This window comes from Athene noctua, chromosome 1 (assembly GCF_965140245.1).
Source record: "Athene noctua chromosome 1, bAthNoc1.hap1.1, whole genome shotgun sequence".
Lineage (NCBI taxonomy): Eukaryota > Metazoa > Chordata > Aves > Strigiformes > Strigidae > Athene > Athene noctua.
This window is the reverse complement of record NC_134037.1, coordinates 7,433,603-7,453,423: the sequence shown is the minus strand read 5'-3', so window position 1 is coordinate 7,453,423 and position 19,821 is coordinate 7,433,603. Positions and strand designations below refer to the sequence as shown.

The window sequence follows — 19,821 nt, the reverse complement described above, 5'->3', positions numbered from 1 at the left end:
GGGGGGCTAGACTATCTGTCATAAGGTGTTTTTTTTTTTTGTAACTTCTCAGAGGTATATCATATTATAAATGCATTAGAAATGTTTTGCTCTGAGGATATGTAGCATTCCTATAAAGGTTAAATCAATAAAAATGATTTGGCCACATTCCTAAGCATGGCTAGAACAGGTAGCCCGTTGTTTAAGGTACCCTTGAATTTCTGGATCAGATTATTATGGTGCAGCAAAAAGGCTTACTAAAGGCTTCTTACTGTCTGCAGACGTTCTGTGTTTCTATGTGAAGATATCGTCAGCCTAAAAAAACCTTCATATTTTCTGGGCTACTGAAAAAAAAGAGTATTTTCATGTATATAGGTCTCAAATGTTATGCTGTGTGTGCTCTAAGTTTTAAACGAAGTTTTGCAACAAGAAGGGGTGAAGACACATCAGTAATTGATAACAACCAGGTATGTAAAGAAGAAAAAAAAAAAGTAGTCTTTTAAATTAGTGTTGAGAGTAGTAAAATTGTTGCCCATCTCAGTATCTTTATTAATTTGTTTAGATTATTCTTATTTATGCATATCTGATCAAGTGGGATAGCCGTTATATTATGTATATGTAATATATATTTAGCCAGTTCAGTAAGCAAGGAAGATTAAATGTGATGGTAGAGGACTTCAAACAATTCTTAGTTCAAATTCTTCTAACTTTATACAAAGCTGATAAAATTTAGTAGCCATTAAGTAGTGTTTATTCAATACATCTGGTTGATTCAGTAGACAGTGTTGAAGTCTGACAGTAGACTATTTTTATAGATTTAGTGCATTTTAAAATCTTTCATGCACGTTGAGGAGCTACTGTATATTATTGTTACAGGGCAGATCTGTGTCTTACATTGCGTGCATGTGCTATGCATCTACGCTCCTGACATTTTTATATAGGTTTTATGGAGCACAGGCTTACTGTAAGAACATGTCACTAAGATTAGAGTTCAGATTGTATGGGTATTTTATATTTATTTCACTCAGTCTTACTGTGCCCTTTAAGAATGCTGGAACTGAAAACCAATGCCTTCATACTTTTTTCTTTGTTTCTTCCTATTTTCTTTTTTTTTTTTTTTTTTTTTTTTTAAAGTGTGAGAAAGAGGTTATATTATTTTTAAGATACATCCTAAACTGTAAAATGATGAAGAGTAGTTTGGATAACAAAGTAAGAAGCACACACTACTGGTAACTACGACTATATGTTTCAAGATGTTTTTCGGTTGTGAAAATTTGATCAGTGAATTAACCGCACATCCGGCTACATACATCTTTGATCAGGATTGGAACATTCCAACTTGTGTGTGTGTATATGTAAGCTGGCTCCATCAAGTAGATTTTGTACATGTGCACTACACATGTGCCTTGAAATTAGTTAGTAAATTAATATTATATTTTAAAGTAACAAAATTATACTCTCTCAAGCCTTGATTTTGTACCTAATGAGTATTACAATAATATCTTTATATCTGGACAAGCGTAAGTCTTAATTTATTTTAAGATGTATTAATTTGGATTTAGGTGGCTCAGCTGTAACTAAGATTCTGCTTTTGCTTTTAAAGGTAATATTAAATTGTTACTTTAATGAGCTTAGAACCCCAAGTTATTATGAGGTTATGATTGAATTAATTGCTATACAGAATAACAGAGCATGAATTTAGGTCCTCTTCCTGAAATATTGTAAAATTAGAAGTTATTCTAGTGCTTGCATGTGCAATACACAGTGTTGCATTAGAATGAAACTGTTCTTGCTCCAGTATGAAAATGATTTGTGCTGTGGAAGATACATTTCTTCCCATTTGATGCTAAATTAAATTTATTTTTATTTACTACCTAGATGGTGGTGTTTTATTATTCACAAATGCCTGGACTTTTTCTGAATGTTGGTGTCCTTAATAAAATGTTGGTATAAAGAGTGTGCCCTCTGAATTTGTTTTAGTGTTTCTGTTTATGCCTTTTAATCAGAAAGGGGGAAATAAAAATATACTGAATAGCAAGAAAAATATAACACTTAGTTTTGAATGTACAGAGTTGGATGTAAAAGGGGTGGGAAGGAAGCAAAGTGAATGCCCTTTATGCAGAAAATCCTTTTGGGAAAAGAGAACATTTTTACTGGTGTATACTAAGGTACGCCGCCTAAGTAAATAGTTGCTGCTTTCTGGTCCTGTCAGTTTTAAATAAACCATTCATTGTTATGGCTTGGTTATTCCACAAATAACCAAACACACGGAGTTAAACTTTGATACCGCTGATTGGAAAAATGCAGATGATGAACTCTCTTAATGTGAATTTATACTGGTGGTCTTTCCTTAGAGGAAACAAATTTTGCAAATTGTGTTAGGAAGCAAATACACTGCAGACTTTAAGTACTCTATTACAAAACTGCTCCTGTGCTTGAGTATTATACAATAGCTAGTAGCATTAATTCATGAAACGCTGGTTAATAAAGACTCACTAAGCTAGACCCTATGCGTCCCTTCAGTGTTAAAGAGCAAATGTGACACTTTTTTTTTCGTAGAAGTTTTCTGTTTAAAGGTGGAGGATTCTCAGCTGAATAGATGATACATTTGAATGAAAGCAGTTACTCTTGGAATTTATACAGAAAATGCAGCAAGGGCATAGATACTGTAACAGTTCAGTATTACAGCTCACCTAAAAGGCTTTTTGAGACATGATACACAAAAGAGCAAATTCTGACAGTCTTCAGATTTAGGTGTTTTCTTTTTTTTTCTCAGTCATGTCTTAAAATGTGTTTTAAGTTCTTTGAATCCTATTTAATCTGTGTAAAATTACCACTGCTGATTCTACATGAAGGTTGGTATTTATAGTAAATTACTGATGTATTATAGTCTTAATATAAAAATAATGTTGTGAGATAATATCAGTTCTTGGCAGAACAACTCTTCATTTCACATCAGAATTCTTTCAACATAAATGTGGTGTGCTTTTTTTTTTTTTATTTTGATCACTTACAGAAGAAATATATTGCACTGTGTCAAAAACAGCAGTCGACCTACAAATAAGACTATTTTGGCTAAAATGTATGGTTTCACTTTGAAAGTTGAGGTGAGTTAAGACTGACCAGTCTGATGGCCACAGAAGCAGTTTCTCTCTTCATGGGACTATGGGAAGAAGCAAGAAGTTACCCAGAGAGTTACTCCCAAACATCAGACATAGTGCCAAGTATTCTAAAATGAATACTTCTGCCATCTATTATTTCGCTACTAGCACTAACGCTTACAATTTATGTAGAACACTGTAATAGCATTAATAGACATTCTTTACAAATATGAAGACCCTTGCTGCAAGTTCCTACATTGCATTTTATCAGAGTAAGCAAAGAGATGTGAAGAGTTGTGACCGTTTTTTAGGTGTTTGTACTGCTGGCAAATCTGAATGTGATAGCACATTCTCTTTTACATCTTCAGTGTTAGGGTAGAAAATATTGTACTAATAGAGACGTTTTCTAAATTTACACCATTACTTTTTTTTTTTTCACTTGAAGAATTTCAAAATTTTGGAAGTATGGATTAGTAGGAATTAGAGGTTTGAACTGTATACACATGCATGTTTGCGCATACACAGCTCATTAACATTTCTTAAATGAAAGAATATCCTGTTCTAATACCACACATGGATACATTAAAATAGCATGTTTTTTTAACTCTGTCTTTTCTGATTTGTATTTAAATGAATTATGGATATTTTGGGGATTTAACACTATGTGGAAGTGAATATACTTAGGCATAATTATTTGTCTATATTGTTTTTCCTTAAAAAAAAACCAAACAACCCTTACATATATAGGGTCATATATGTTAAATGTTTGACGAATAAATTAAAAGGAACAGTTAATAGTGAATGACTTGTAACATCGCCCTGATCCAATTTGTTATACCAGACCCACTTTCAGCAGAACTGCACCTAGCGTATGGTCACTGGTGTATATGCGTATACAGGCATACAGATGCAAACACATCGTATTAGTGTTAATTTTCATTGTGATTGAGGCAGGGTCCTTTTCCTCTGAACAATAAAATATTATGTAACTGGCAGTGGCTCTGTCTTTCTGTTTTAGTAAACCACAGAGTGGATTTAGATGTAAGATATCTGACCATGAGGGATAAGTAAACAATGGTTTGGCACACTTATGGTTCAGATAAATTCTGGGCAAAATAAATGTATGTAAGGTCATCAGCTTTTAACTTTCCTTATTCAAGAAAATGAATGACAATAAATTTTAGGTCATTATGAAATACTTGCAATTCTGATGAAATATAATATGTGAAACAAGCTAGTGTCTATCACAAATATAGTAACCATATTTGAATGAATTCCTGCCAAAATATTTTTGCCATGGGGTTTTAGCTATAACATATTAAAACTATTGTTAATTCTAGAACTGCCTGACCTTAAAGAATATGGCATTTCAAAGAGAGACAAGACAGCAGAAGAAACATTTTTTTTATCCTTTGCTGTAAAAATAAAGTTAATTTTATTAAAGATGAAAAAATATTCCGAAAGAAAACTGTTAAGAATACAATACGTATGATACAAAAATACCTTACTTTTTAAAGCACCATGTGTATTTAAAGGAAAATATAGCTTTTTTCCTTTTTAATCTTCTATGCTAAAATTAATTTTTATAAACAGAAATGTTTAATAATGAGTAAGTTGTGTGGAATAACTTAATTGCTCTGATTAAAATGATTTCAGAAGTTAGTGAGTCAGTAGAAAACCGATGTTTTTTTCCCTCCTGGGGCAAGTTCATACATGAAATAGGAAACTTATAGCTACATGAGGAAGGCTAGAACAGTACGCAGTATGGTAACAAGCAGAATAAAAAAATATATACAGGAAACAGATGCATGAATAATGGATTTTTTTATTGGAAGTGTTAAACTGTTTTATGATATAGTAACCAGAGTTTATTTTGTCTTTGTGCTCATCTTTAAAATATTCTCTTTAGGGTGTGCTTTTCAGTATGTTAAGTGGCAGGTCTTATATTTATTTGTAGAAGAGAGCATGTTTATGTAAGGAAACGTGCTCTTAGATTTAAGCTTTATTAACTTAAAAACAAAAACACCTGACAGCAGAAGATAGATCTCCTTAGTCTGTTCCCCATAAGACTTTAGAAGGCAGTTTGAAATAAACGTATACAATAAAAATTAAAGCTATTGTATATAGCATGAGCAGAAATTGATTTTGTCGATAGCAGTAGTTTCTTGTGGGGGTTCTGTGGTGGAGGAGGTAGATGTTTTCTACATTTTGTGGGTGTCTGCTGTCTCTGCATGAAAATCTGTGGTTCATTCATAAGTCTGGCAGAATTTACAAGGTAAATCTCTTTGAAATAGCGCATAGTTTACTAATTTATTTCTGAGTACGCTTATCAGAATAAACGTTGTATTTATTCCATTTAGACAAATTAACTTTTTATATTTAACAGTTGAATATTTTCATACTGCAGTTTCTTAACTGGTTGTATGAAACTTGAATTCTTTCAGTGCCGACGTTAAGACCTTAAAATGCTTCGGGTTTTACCATCTTAAACTCACTATTTATCTTGAGGCTGCCTTAATTAAAATATTATATACTCTAGGGCATATTAAACATGGCAATTTATTGTAATTCTTATTAATGAAGTGTATTTAATGAGTTTTCAGAACCAACTCCATCACCTACAACATACAATGTTGATTTTTATTAGGTACATAGAGTAAAACATGCACAGGGTCTAATTTTCAAGAAGTACCCAGCACTGACAGCTGCTGTAGGCTCCTGTGGTAGCCAAGGGGGAGAAATGTGGGTGCTCAGCACCTTTGCAGCCTGGCAAGCACAGGATGATTCCTCCCTTCCCTCTCTGCTTTAATTTCCACCAGAGTGTGTTGGATTTGTGCATAAAAAAAAAAAAAAAGAAACATTACTTGTATTTTCAGCTTCTTGTGTTAACTTACAGTTTTAGAAAGTATTTCTTAGTTGTTAATGCTACACGTTGATGGGTGTGTGCCACAAGGTGTGACACGTCCTTAAACACAGTTATTAATCTAGCTTCTGTTTGTTCTTTTGAACTGTCTACACTGCATAGTTAGCATCTCTTGCAAGAATTATTTACTGTTTTATTTTTCCCTTTATACTTAAATGGATACAGTATTAGATGTTCATTATTTACTTAAGACTGTTCTGAGCTTCTTGTTATTCGTAAAAAGTACAACTGTGTTCTGAAAAGCAATCAGGAAAAAGAAAGGTATAAGGTGCAATTTTAAGATTAACATTAGTCTGACCATGACCAAGAAATCACATTGCTTGAGAGGAATTTCAGTATTATTGTTAAGCTCTTAATGTGGGGTGGCAGAGCCTTTAAATATTTCTGGTAGAGTAGTTAATACAGCATGGAAGTTTGATATTTGTACAGTTTGTAAAGGAATTTGAGGTGTTACCCTATTTTGACTTCAGTTTTCAAGTATGCACTGGTGCATCATTAATCATAGGAAATGCAAAAATAAATAATATAGTCCCTTTGGATTTTTCATGTGAATACTTACCTTTTCCTTTTTTTGTATATACAGTTGAGGTATTTAGGTAACCCCTAACCTTTTGCTTCAACAAGGAGGTACAGTATAAAAATATTACCACAGTCTTCATATGAGCAGTTCTCTCTAAGAAAACCTCTAGATGAATATTTATTGAAAAAAAGCAAAGTTGCAATACAGAATGACTTAGCTTGGCTTGAATATTATATTTTAGACCACCAGTGAATAAAATTAAAAGCACATGGATTTTGAATAACTAGAAAAGGTTGTAATTGATTAGCACTGCATGAAAGTATTGAAGTGGAATAAGTTTTGATTTGTGAATGCTTCTATTCAATAGAGATTAATCCTGTATGTTTGATAAAATCTTAGTGCCCCTAATGAGTTAGGTTTTTTTTTTCCTCTCTCAGTTTATTTAATCGTCAGATATTTTGATGTTCTTCTAACAAACTGGAACATTTCAATATTAGTGAATTTTACATCAGCGTAGGTGATTTAAACAATATTGGCTATTAATAGTTCACTTGAGACAGATAATTAAACAGATCAATGCATTTTGCTGTCCAACAATCCTATAAATGGTACAGTGCAATTCTGCCTGGTTTAGGGGTTTCATATACTGAGAGCCCTAGTGAGAAGCTTGCAGCTTGCTTAATGCACATGAGAATAGTTATTCTTGCATAGTTTTCAGTATTATTTTTTAAAAATCCTAGTATTTTGAATTATGTTTTAAGCAAATGTTGGTGATTCCTGAGATTTTGCTTAACATTGACAATAATATGAATATGTTAAACAGAGCTGGAACATATAGAAGATTTCTGCTTTATATACACAGTTAATGAAAAAAGATCTGTTTTTCTCATCAATATCTTAATTAAAATAAAAAACTAAGGTTCCTTACCAAGTAGTAAAGCAATTGAGAATTGAAATCTACAGAAGGTTTAGTTTTTTGAAGAATAAATGAGAAGATACTGAGTAGTATTTCAATATAAGCAGAGAAAATTTTTTGTTGTTAACTTGAAGACTTTCATTTAGATTTACTGTATCTGTCTATTGGGATCAGCTCCCAGAAGTTGCTTGTGAAATAAATGATTAAATTAGCAGCCAAATTTTGATCTGATTTGCTTTCTTTGGTGAAATCTTCCTATGAAGAGGCACAGAACATATTTGAAAACTTCTTTTTTTTTTTTTTTTTTTAAATTATAACTGTTGTGGGAGGCATTTCAAAAGTTTTTGATTTTCTGAAATAACTTTGTGTAAACATCGTTTACCAAATTTTCTAATAAATAATGCTGTTTGTTTTTTTGCGTAGTGTTTATTTTGAGCTTTTTTTTTTTTTCTTCAAATGATATGGATGTGAATGTAATAACCTCTGCTGGTTGAAATGAATGCACTTATATTAAAAAAGAAGGTTTATATAGGCATGATGCAGTCAAAACCTTTGTATCAATAGCAAAACCTGTGTCTAACTAGCATAAGGTAGAAATAGTCTGGGTATGAGACATAGTATTTAGTTAATTCAAATGTGCTAATTGTAGAGGAATGTATATGTTTGTATTAATTAGGAAAGGATCATACCTCTTCGCTACTCTTTGTTTTCTCTTTCATATGAAGTCAAAACCACATAGACAAAACCAAGGGAAATAAGAATTTTCAGAAATATGGTTAATTGCAAATATTAGCAGCCATGCAAGTTAATCATCATAGAGCTGTTTTCCTTCCCTGTTATTACTCATCATTATGTTTCATCAGTTAATTCTTGAAGAGAAACATAATTAAATTCAACAGCCCTGAAAGGAATAAGGTGGAAATGGGAGTAGAAGGAGATATAGGCAGTATAGAAAGGAAGAACAGATTGTGCTTTCTGACGTACTGCTGCACCATTGGTAGGAAACGGCAAATTCATGAGTAACTTGGGTCTTCTGGCTTTTGTTCTTTTTAAATATACTCTGTCTCCTTTTTATAAAGCTGGGTTTTTTAGTTTTGTTTTCAGCTTAAGTTATATTGCTTACATATTGATAGAGTTGGTGAGATTTTTGTAGTTCCTTGCATCTATTGTTTGTTTCCAAAGTGAAATTTGTGTACCCAACCCTATTTAGTGAAGTCCGGGGTAAAGTATTATTCACGTTACAGTACTTCTCCCTCGCTTTAGGAATGATCAAAAGTAGATGAATTAAGCAGTCAGCACTCTGTGTTTTGATAATTTTAGCCAACTAAATTTCTTCTAATCTCTTTTGGAAGTAAAAGCAAAAGAAAGTCCCTATACATGTAAACTGTATTTCCTGTTGTAAACACTGGGATAATGTGGTCTGGCTATGCTTCTGCTGTGCTTCATTAAGACAGCAGTTTCAGTAGAAGAGCTGCTTACCAGTTTTGCGTTAGCATTTCAGCTCAGTGTTCAGTGTATTATAGCTACATAACCAGCCACAGGTTGTGTTATCTCTTCTGGTATCTATAGAGCATAAGTTAAATTGGTCTCTGTCCTGGAAGAAGCTATTCTTCATTTCTTTTCCTACACACGGTCTTACAGCTTATTCATGTGCTTAACTGGGAACCACTCAAAGCGTGTGAAGTAGGAGGGGTAAAAGGAACTCCAGTCATCAGTTCATTACAATACAAGCTTAATCAGGATGTATATTCTGAAAATGATTCTAGCATTGTTGTTTTTCTTAGAAGGGGGGCAGGGAAGGAAAAAAAAAAAAAGGTTTAGCTGCGGTCCCAACATAGTTTCAACATGATGGACACCATTAAGAAAATCTTGTAAGTTTGCAGAACTTTTTTTCTTGATTTTTTCATAATTTTTACTTAGTTTTCCTGATCTGTCTCAGTAAAAGATGGTTTGAAAAAAATTTTGTGTATATTTCTTACTACTTGTCAAGGATGACTAGAATACAGTATTTTCCAACATACTTTAAAATATAACTTTATTTTACTTGCAGATAAATCTCTTAAAGTCATATTCAGTTTTATGTAATATTTTGTGAGTGAGGTGCTCTGTATTGATTTTAAGACTGTATCTGAGAAGAAGAAGATTTTCAAAGTAAGCAATGATAGAGGTGCAATTTTACAGCATATTTATGAATTTTATGGGCATGTATGTATGCAGTGTATATAAATAATTACCTCAGTATACATATATGATTTCTTAAAGGAATCTGTGTTTACAGTTCGCAATATTGAAGTAAATATTTGGCAGTGCTCTTCTACAGAGCTTTTTAAATCCCACTTTCAATTAAAGCTTAAATTCATCAGCATGTTAAATCATGTATTATTTATTTCATATCTTAATATTTTTATGCATGAATATTTTGCCTTGTTCATAAGAAGCGTAATGAGAAGAATTTGCTTTTACAAATGAATATATTATCAAACATGCTTTGCTGTGAAAGGAGGGCAACAAAAGACTAGAGGACTGCAGATTTACACTGATAACTTCATCTGATGCATGTGCATAAAAATAAGATGTCTGAAACAGTGATAAGGCAATTATGGGTAGGATGTGCTGCATGCTACTAATTTTCATCAGGTTTAGAGAATAAGCAGTCTTAAATCCTGTAATTTAAGCCTCTTGCACTATCTTTCATTAACCAGTCATGGTGGCTACATCTGAGTGTTATGCTTTACACCAGAGTTCTTAGTAAAATATTCTGTGCTGCTGTTGGTTAACTGACTAAATACTTTATATTTTTCCTTAAGATAATACTAAACGTTGTACTAGAGCCCATCAAACTCTTCCAAATCTGTGTAGCTACACCTTGACCCAGGTGACAGCTGAGCACACCTGCTGTCAAACACTAAGGACTAAGCCACTGACTTAATTTTGCTCAGTTTGTCAGCTTAACATATTCATAAATCTGCAGAAGTTATTTAAGGTGGCTTTTTCCCCCCCCACAAACCAGGTAGCTATTTTAACACCCTAGCATCCCATTCAGCAAGCTTTTGCTTAGATAACTATAACCAGCATTGTTAACAGTAAGAAAACTCCCGACAATGGAGAACAGAAGCTCAAATATTGCAGTACTTACCCCAAAAGAAGTTCTGCTGACATGGTGTCACTGAACTGAACAGGCTGTTTGATGCCATAGTCCCTCTCGCTTCACGCAGAGCTTTCACCTTCTGGTGTAAATACTTCTTGGATCCTCAAACTGAAAACACAAACCATAGCCAAACCTTGTTTTAATTTTACAGTGTTCCTGGATTGCATAGACTCTATAGTTGGTTTTTTCTCTGTCAAAAAATTGTGTAGCTCTGGTAACATGTGAAAAGCAAGGAAACAAAACAAAAAAAAAAGAGAATGAGCAAATATTTGAAGGACCTACTATTACTGCATAGACTGTGGTTAGAGAGCACTTACTGACTCTGTTGGTCTCAGTGGCTGGTAGTGACCTGCGGAGATTAACCATTTAAAAACCAGAGACTTCTTTGCTGTCCTCCTGGAGAAAGTTTGCACCGCACTTGTGGTTCTGTGGTTGTTTGTGAGGCGAATGAAGCATTCACACAATCCAAAAAAGCAAAAGCTTTAAAACTCCTTTTTTTTGCAAGCACTGTTACTGGAGCGAGCGAGTCATGTGGCTGTGACATCAGAGGACTCCAAGTAGGACTGCCTACACTGTGGCTTTTTCTTTCTCTCCCTTTTTTTTTTCCCCCCCTTTTCTTTTTTTTTTCTTTTTTTTTTTTTTTTTTCTCTAGTATTTTGACAAAAGGCCCGTGGTAAGGCCCTTCCTGGCATCCAGAAGGATATAGCTTTTTAATTTTTGTGACTCATGAGGATTTGGAGAGAGTACAAAATGCTGTAAGAGCCCAAACTTCTGTACAGTTAAAGCATATGGACAGCAGAACTTTATTTGTACTCTCAGTTCAGGTTCCCCCCACTCTTCTTTCCCCCTCCTTTTTTTTTTTTTTTTTGTTTTTTTTCCACCCCCCCCCCTTCCCCCCCCACCCCCACCCCCCCCCTCCTCCCCTTCCCTCTCCCTACTTCATTATTGTGTCTGTGGAAAAGTGAGCAAAATTGGCACAAGTGGCTGTGTGAAATTCTGAACAACAGTGATGATTTACAATAATTTACATCTTTGGATTGTATCACGATCTTGGGTCTGCTTCATATTTGCTGGGTGGCTGGATTCCTTCTGTTTTACTTTTTCTCCTTGTCTTCCTATACTTGTGAATCTGTAACTCATTGTAAGAAACTTTACCTTTCCTAAGGTCTAGTAGCAGACTGCTTGTTGGGGTTGTGTTTTTTACTGTAATTGGCTGTCACAGACGTGTTAGTCTGGGGATTCCTTTGCAAATCTTAAATCATGTCTGCCTTACTTTACATGCCTTCAAAAATACTTGGCAGTTTTATGTAATGCAAATTAAGGGAAATTATGTTTCTTTTATATTGGGGGAAAAAAATGTCATTTGGATATCATAACTAGTTGTGTACTTCAGTCGAAGTGGTGCTAGTATTGCTGAGATTTAATGTAGATGTTGCATAACAATCAACTGTGAGAGTTGGGAGGTTTTGATGGTGCTTATATTAATTGCTGATTATAGTTTCAGTATATAAGAGAAATAGAAGTCTTAGACTTTTTGGGAGACTATAAATAACTTTACTCACCAGTTAATGTTAACACTTAGTTTTAAAATGAAACATAAATTTGATGCATATGTAAGGTTTAAATACTTAATATCATATGTGTGCATGTGTGTATAATACTTTTTATATACTTAACATATTGTAACTTTGACTTTGATTGTGTAATATAAGCCTTTACTGTACCAGTACGGAGTGGGTTAACAAAAGCAGTATTTTTTTGTTTATAATAGTGGCTTTGAAATAAATTGCAAAATGCTGTGTGTAGTAAGGAATAATGTGCACAGACAGTGTGTATTAGTAGTCTTGATTTGCTCACTCAGATTCTGAACAAAATTGGAAACATCTTTGAGAAAGTATCTTATTTTTTGCCTCTTTGGACATTACGTCTAGAACTTTTCTTATTAGCCTGATTGTATCACAGATGCACTGTATTTTTTAGTTTTAGCTGAGTGATTTAAATTTTTTTTTTCTTTTTTTTGGTCATATATAGTTTTGGGACCAGAAGCATTGTGTAAAACATCTTCTAGATATTGTTCAGCTTATATCTGTAAAATAAAACACATCTCTTTGAAGCTGCCATCCCTCCGTTTTTATTTTTCTCTTTGTCCTGCTTTCCCAGTAAGAAATTGGCCAGGAATGATGTGAGATGAATAGCTGGAGGTGTGGGTGGAAAGCAGGTTCCTCTGTTTTGTGGGGATAGAGAGAAAATGGGAAAAGGAGACTTCTGTAGAAATTATAGATTGTGTTTTAATTTTTAGTATATAATTATCAAAGCACCTAAAAATTTGTTCATAAAAACTACTATTGTAATATTTATTGTAATGTAGATGGTGTTCCTAATTCAGTACTTCGAAAGTTATTGGATACTGCCAAATTTATAGAATTGTACCTTAAAATTAAAAGCGTATTCTGCAAATCACCCATCTTCTATGAAAATGAGAGTGATATTTAATTCTAATGATGGATTGCTTTTATTTCTTAATACTTTTCACAGTATGGTTGAGAAAATCAATAGAAAAAAGCTAAGGTTATAAAAATGATGGAAAGAATGGTAATGTTTTCATATAAACAAAATATGTTTGTGTATGTTACAGTTTTAATCAACTTTTGATGCAGCAAAAGCTTTTGGAGGTTGCTGCCTCTAACTGTGGAGTTCTTAATTGTAAACACAATGTTTCTTCAACTACAGTTATGCACTGAAGATTTTTATCAGCTTCTATTTGATGGTAGGTAGATTCGGTATTTTTATATAATAGATAACTTATGTCTTGATCTTAAATACTTGTTTTCATTCATATGAACACAGTTGTTTGACTTTTAAAACTCCAGAATCTATTCTTAGTCACATATTTAGTACTGGAATATCAAACTTCCTACAGAAGTCTGAATTTTAAGATTTATTGCATTGAAACACTGTGCTCAGGCTTTCTCTGGAATGGCATTTTAATGCTGTTACTTGTGTACATAAAGTTGTTCTCTAACTGTGTTACTGTGTTTTGATGTGATACTTTTATAAGTGTGGTGGTTTTCTTTTTTGTTACCGTACATGCTATTTCACCTGTGCTGTCAAGATCAATAACACTAAAGTGAAATCTTCATCTAGTAAGGCAAAATCCATTAAAAGCAGAAAAGCAGATAGTGGAACTGAGTAATGTAGATGCAGTTGACAGAAACTGTTGCTGAAAAAAATGCTATTTTCTTCGTATAGAGACATTATAAAGCTAAACTTTATGCAGACCCTAATACCTCTGAAATTAACGGCTTCTTTCAGTATAGTTTGCACTTCTACTGAAGCAGATGTGTGAATCCTGAAAATCCACTGTATAAACTAGTGTCTTGTGAGCAGGTTTACGTTTGACAGGTTTTTTTGTTTCAAAGGGTAGATTTGCAAAAATCAAAGTTAACTTCCATGTTCCATAGGGGATGCTTTAAGTCACAATTACACTTACAAAGGAAGTATTATGCTAAGGAATTTCTCTGGTAAACTATGAGCTTGATCTTTGACGACAAATGAAATCTTACTTAAAGTCAGTTGTAATGCAACACTAAAAGATAATTACATCTTTCACTTTCTTGAAATGTGTTTCGAAACTTTTAAGTCATGCTTTATTTCCAAACATTTTGCCTTATGTCACTCAAAGTTCATACAGTATATAAACAGTATGATACCCTGCTGAAAGTTTATTTGTACTTAAATGTTTGTTTCTATGCTACAACTGGATAGAGAGAAATATTCTGCTTAAAGCAGTATGGTGACAAACTTGTTAAATTGCACTTGGAAGTTTTACAGTATATGGTATAACAAGATGCTGATTTTTATAATATGGAAAGTCCTAATGCAGTTTCCTCAGATGCAGGTATTAATTGTAGGTGCTATTTATGTATCTGTTTTCCACTAGAGCATCCTTTTCTTTTTTTTTTATGGAAGAAAACCTCTCTGACTCTGTTTTTCATAACTTAGAAGTAGTTATACTTTTTAGAGGGATAGTACTGTTTTCTGATGGTTCTTAGCTAATATATTTAACATACCATTTAATTTAAAGTATTTGCACATTTTATGGAACTTTTCTTGCTAGACTTGAGTAATCTTGTAGACTTCTAATTTCCAAGATCTCTGCAACATCTTCAAATATGCTGATATTACATATATACTAATCTGTTAAAGCAAAAGCTAAAACTGCGTGTTAATTAAAAAAAAAAAAAAAAGTAACAGTAAGTTTATTTTAGCAGTCCATTTTAAAATGCTACTTATTGGTGTCTGCAAGGAGTAGCTTCAAACATCTGAGTTTTACTGCTGCCCTTTCATGATGACTTTCTGTTCTCTGCCTTATAACCTTTTTCTAAATAAGATATGGCTTGAAGTAGACAGTGCCTGGGACCACTAAGCTTACACAGAGGGAAAAAACGCTGTTACATTTCTAGAGTAAACACGTTTGTTTCCTGTACAGTGAAATCAGTTTGCTGAAGATCAAATTAAGCCTTAAACGGAACAGTTATTTAAATTAAAAGGATGTTCATCTTCTGTTAGCCGGTGAGTACATCATATAATAGCAAGTAGTAACAAATTATTTTTATTCATCTTGAGTTGCCAGGTCTCTCACTTCACAGAATAGAGAAGATACTCTCCAGTGAAGTAATCGAACCCCTGATCAGGCTTTGAATAAGGGGCTACATCTTAATGGTCAGATGTGTCTCATCTTGATTAGTCTTGCTGCTCAGACATTTTTTTTCTGACAAGTGTTACTTTTCTTGTGTTTCTCAAATACACAGTTTGTAGACTGTACAGTAATTGAGCAAAAAGCCCTTACACATTCTTAAACAGTCAATATATGGTGTTTAAGATCATCCCAACCTTCTAATTATTTTCTCCTGTCTTTTTTTTTTTTTTTTTTTTTTTTTTTTAAGTCAACTTGCAGAAAATATGGGAAACTTGTCTCATATAACAGCTGAGGATGTGGCTAGGTTAAGGCAGGAAACTGCTACCCACAATGCAATGTTACATACACTACCACTTAATAAAATTTATTTCAAACATGCTACTGACAAAACCAAAGAAAAATAATATCCTAACTATGCTAGTTAGTACACTAAATATATCTAGGGAAAAGTGAAAGTAATCTCTCCAGAGCCTTTCTTGCTTCTAAGATACAATGCTACCAGTAGTTAAACCAGAGCAGATCTCAGTAGTTAAAAGCAGTGACCTATTTTTAGAAAATATTCATATCACTCTGGAAATTAATGATTATATGCTTTTTAATAACAGTTGAAGTTATTTTATATAGACAGAATTCAGATAAACTCTCTTCTTAGATTTTTCTGGTTGTCAAAATATGCTCTCATGTAGTTTTAAAACTGGCAGCTTTTCTTGCTTCAACCCATTTTCACTGAATCTTACCTTTACTGTAGCCAAGCAGCCTTTTACCTCTCCTTCCCACTTAATCTGTTTGTAGGTTTGTGTGAAAATATTTTCCATGTCATATGTGGGAAAGGAACTGAGAAGAGGAAAGTTCATCTTCCTAGATTATAGGAGGATTTAAGGGTTCTAGCTGTTTTATTTGATTGCCTCCAATTTGAACAGTTTAATGATTTGAGGGAGGTAAATAACTTTAGTTCAATTCTAAGGTAAACTTAATAGACTTGAATCTTCTGTGATTATTCCCAAATATTGGACAGAGATACTCATGAATTCACTGGTGCTGCTCTGCCATAAATGTTCTGAAAGTCTCGTTCTAGATATGTTTTTGTTTCTGTTTGCTTTCAAATGCACATATATTAAGGGTGATCCTCTTACAGAACATTTTTGAAGCATATGCCTCTATAGTTAGAGAACACTTATCAAGAACAGCTGCTGTAGTGCTGTGGATCCTATCCATGGACTCATGGTGGTCTGCTGAACAACGTTCTTCAAGTTTGACAGGTGAGACAGAGACTCTCCAGTGCCACTGCTTTTGGATGAATCTAGCTGTGGTTGGAGAAAGTGCATCTTGCCAAAATATATGGGTAAGACCACACACAGTCTTTAAAATAGTTATTGTAAGCTTATTTTTAGGCAATATATGTCTTGACAGTTCTTTTATTTGCATGCCAGTTTCATTGCTGCTTATAGATTTTTCATTTATTTTAGTAATGGCAATTGCAGATTTAGATCTATGTTTGTAAAGCTTTTGCACAACATTTACACTGGAAAAATACAGACTTGCTACTTTCAAGCCTCAGTCAAGATTACAGATTTTAAAAAATATTAAAGCAGAGTATTTGCACTCTTCAGATTTGGTGTCAGTGTTTTCATATTAAACCCCATTTTCAGTGGCATAGTTCAGCAATAAAAATTTGCTTCTGGTTTTAAAATTATACCAGTTTCAGTAGCTTCTGTGCTTGTATAAGTCTGCAGCAATGTAGATTTAAGACATGAAATTAGTTCAGTAAGTAATGAAAACAAAATGTTTTTTTAAAAATCGCATAGCTATTAAACACTGAATTTAAAATCTGTATTTGATTTATATTATAACTCCTGGACAGTATTTTTCATGTGTGTTTTAATGTGTAGAACATTCTTAGCACTCTTAAGTGCTTGCTTCAACAGTTGGCTCCATAATTTGTATGTTAAATATTGTATGTTTAACTGACAGTATAGAAGGGGGTTGCACCCTGTAGAATTTGAGTAAACAATACCCATTCGGCAACTTTCAGAACAGATGTTTTTTAAATACACCAAGAGAAATTAAATATAATACTGAAATGGAATATCATGAGCCATTCATTGGGTAGTGATGCTTTAAAGTTATGGATTTATAACAACATTTTTTTCCCCCTATTTCTGTATTTTCCAGATTATCTTGTATAATTAATGCATGACTGTTTCTCAACAAAACATTACTCATTTTTTATTACTTAACGTTGCATAGTAGTATTGTTTATAGCTGTGGACTTTGCAGACAATTAAGGGAATAGTCACTGCCCTGAGGAGTATACGATTAAATATATGCAGCTAGCCATTTAAGAAAAGTATGAAAATGAGGGAGGGGAAAAACCCCATATAATGAACTGTAATAAAAATGAGTGATTTAAAGAACTTCATGGAGAAGGGAAAACAGTTAGTTTTAATTTTATTATTAACTTTCTCCTCATATTCTAGTATGAAGAGTCTTAGTTATTTGTGTGCAATTGGCTGGTCTTGTTATCTGCTTGAACTTGAGCATGATGCCTGATTATCCCAGTTGCCTCTGCATTTAAAAAAGAAAAAAAACAACCAACCAAACAAAAACCCTGTAACGTTTCCTTATGCATGAATGCAAGTGGAAATATTTCTGTACTCTAAGTTGTTTACATAAATTTGAGAACCTCAGTCCTGTAAACATGATTATTTAGAAAAAAGATAGTAAAATGAGGTAGATTCACCCTCTCTCCCATTTACATCTCCATGTCCTTTTTCTTTTTTTTTTTTTTTTTTTTTAAAATAAGTATTTAGTACCTGGATCTATGTTTCCACAACTTGTCAACAGTCTAAGCTTTGCCTTGTAATTAAAAATGTATTGTGGTTTTTTTGTTGGAGAAGAGATCTGAAGATCATTCATGAGAAAGAGAGTTGAAAAGAGGATGAGAGGGGAATAGAAGGAATAAAATTGGAAGGAGAGGCGTTAAAATCTTGGGTTTTAGTGAGTTTCTTTAACAGTATGGCTCCCATTTTGTAGAGAAGGAATACTGAAGGTGAGGAAAAATGAAGGCACTGAAACAGGATGAAGATCAAAAACATGCAGCCATTTTCATCGTGACACCATAAATAGGAGAAAATTGCCTTTCAATCTCCCAGGCAATGTGAAACCCGGTTTGTTTGAAATAACCCATTTAGGTACTGGTAGCAGCCTAGCTATGTTCAGTGTGGTGTTGAGCTCATTTGGAGTGAATAGGGTTGTCTCTGTGCAGCACTTAAAATGGCCCATGTAGGTATGCCTAAGGAATAACAGAAGAGAATTAAACTTGGGAAGAGTATAGGATATGTCTGTATTCGATTTCTAATGCGTGATGTGTTCTGTGCTGGAGAGTTGGTTGATTTTTCACATCTGGAGGAGAAAGGAGGCAGTATTTATAGACAGTCCCTTCACCGATGTTCAGATAAGCCCCTATCAGTTCTTTTTAAGATATTTTTTTGTTATGATCTGAATAAAACTGCTTAATAACTGAATGGTGGGAATGAAGAAACAAATACCAAAATTAATTACAGCCATTCCTTCTACTCATACCTCCTCCTTCTCTGACCTTCTAACCCCAAAAGTGAGGAAGCAGGGCTGGTTTTTCAGAGAGATTCTGTGGTTTGGTTGCCAGAATTGAGACCTATAACTTCTATGATACTTAATACAAGCTTTGAGGAAATTTTCTGTGTACATGACAGTATATGTGTTACTTGGTTTTGAATACTTAAATATTTTTTACTTTAACCATTTATTTCTGTTCTGTTTAGATGGATAATCATTCGTTTAAGAAGATACACTACTACATACACTGTTAGCTCCATGAGGGAAGTGTCTAGTAAGCACCTACACCAATTAGCTCTGAGGAGTATTGACAGTTGGGTAAACAGGCTGCTTTTATCTTGAAGACTCAGCCTTTAATCAAAATTAATTGTTGTGTTTTCATTTCAAGAGAAAATGTAGATGCTGGGTCTGCTGCTTGGCTGTATATACTGTGAGGGGTCAAAGGTGTTAAGCAGGATGAAATTCTGCACTTTGGCATTAAAAAAAGATGGTGGACAGCCTAGAGACTATTGGCTATTACCAGCTGATTACAACATGTACAAGGACAGGCCATAGCAATGAATGGGCATTTAGTACCCGAATCGCTTTTGGAACTGTACAGCCAAATTCCTTGTTAGTGATTGCAGTAGGAGTATGCTGGAAGAGGAACACTTACAACCCAGTTTTGTTGGAAAATTCAGCCATGTACTCTATTTTTCAGTAGGCTGAAAAATACTGTTCTCTAGTATTTTCTAAATTCCTTTTTGAGAGCATTCTGCTTCTGGAGTGGTGTTTTTTAGTTGTTGTGGGCCTGGAAAGACTTTGAACTCAAGGTTATCACTCTAAAAATTAGTTCAAGAATCAGACAAATCTCTCATGTACCTGTATATCGAAGAGTATGTTGATTGGTTAAATATTTTTGTGGAATAATAAAATTGCTTTGTACTTTATAAGTTTGGTAT

The 19,821-nt window shown here is 33.6% G+C and overlaps 2 protein-coding genes across 4 annotated transcripts in view; one reads left to right on the top strand and one right to left on the bottom strand.

Moving 5' to 3' along the window:
* The window catches only part of RUNX2 (RUNX family transcription factor 2), a 222,619-nt gene extending 211,986 nt beyond the window's left edge, over nucleotides 1-10,633 (bottom strand). Inside the window, exon 1 of the mRNA XM_074895496.1 lies at nucleotides 10,576-10,633. Within this exon, the coding sequence (XP_074751597.1) occupies nucleotides 10,576-10,633 (58 nt within the window). The remainder of the gene's footprint in view (nucleotides 1-10,575) is intronic.
* SUPT3H (SPT3 homolog, SAGA and STAGA complex component) overlaps nucleotides 1-19,821 on the top strand; it is a 278,497-nt gene that overhangs the window by 34,303 nt on the left and 224,373 nt on the right. The window lies entirely within an intron of this gene.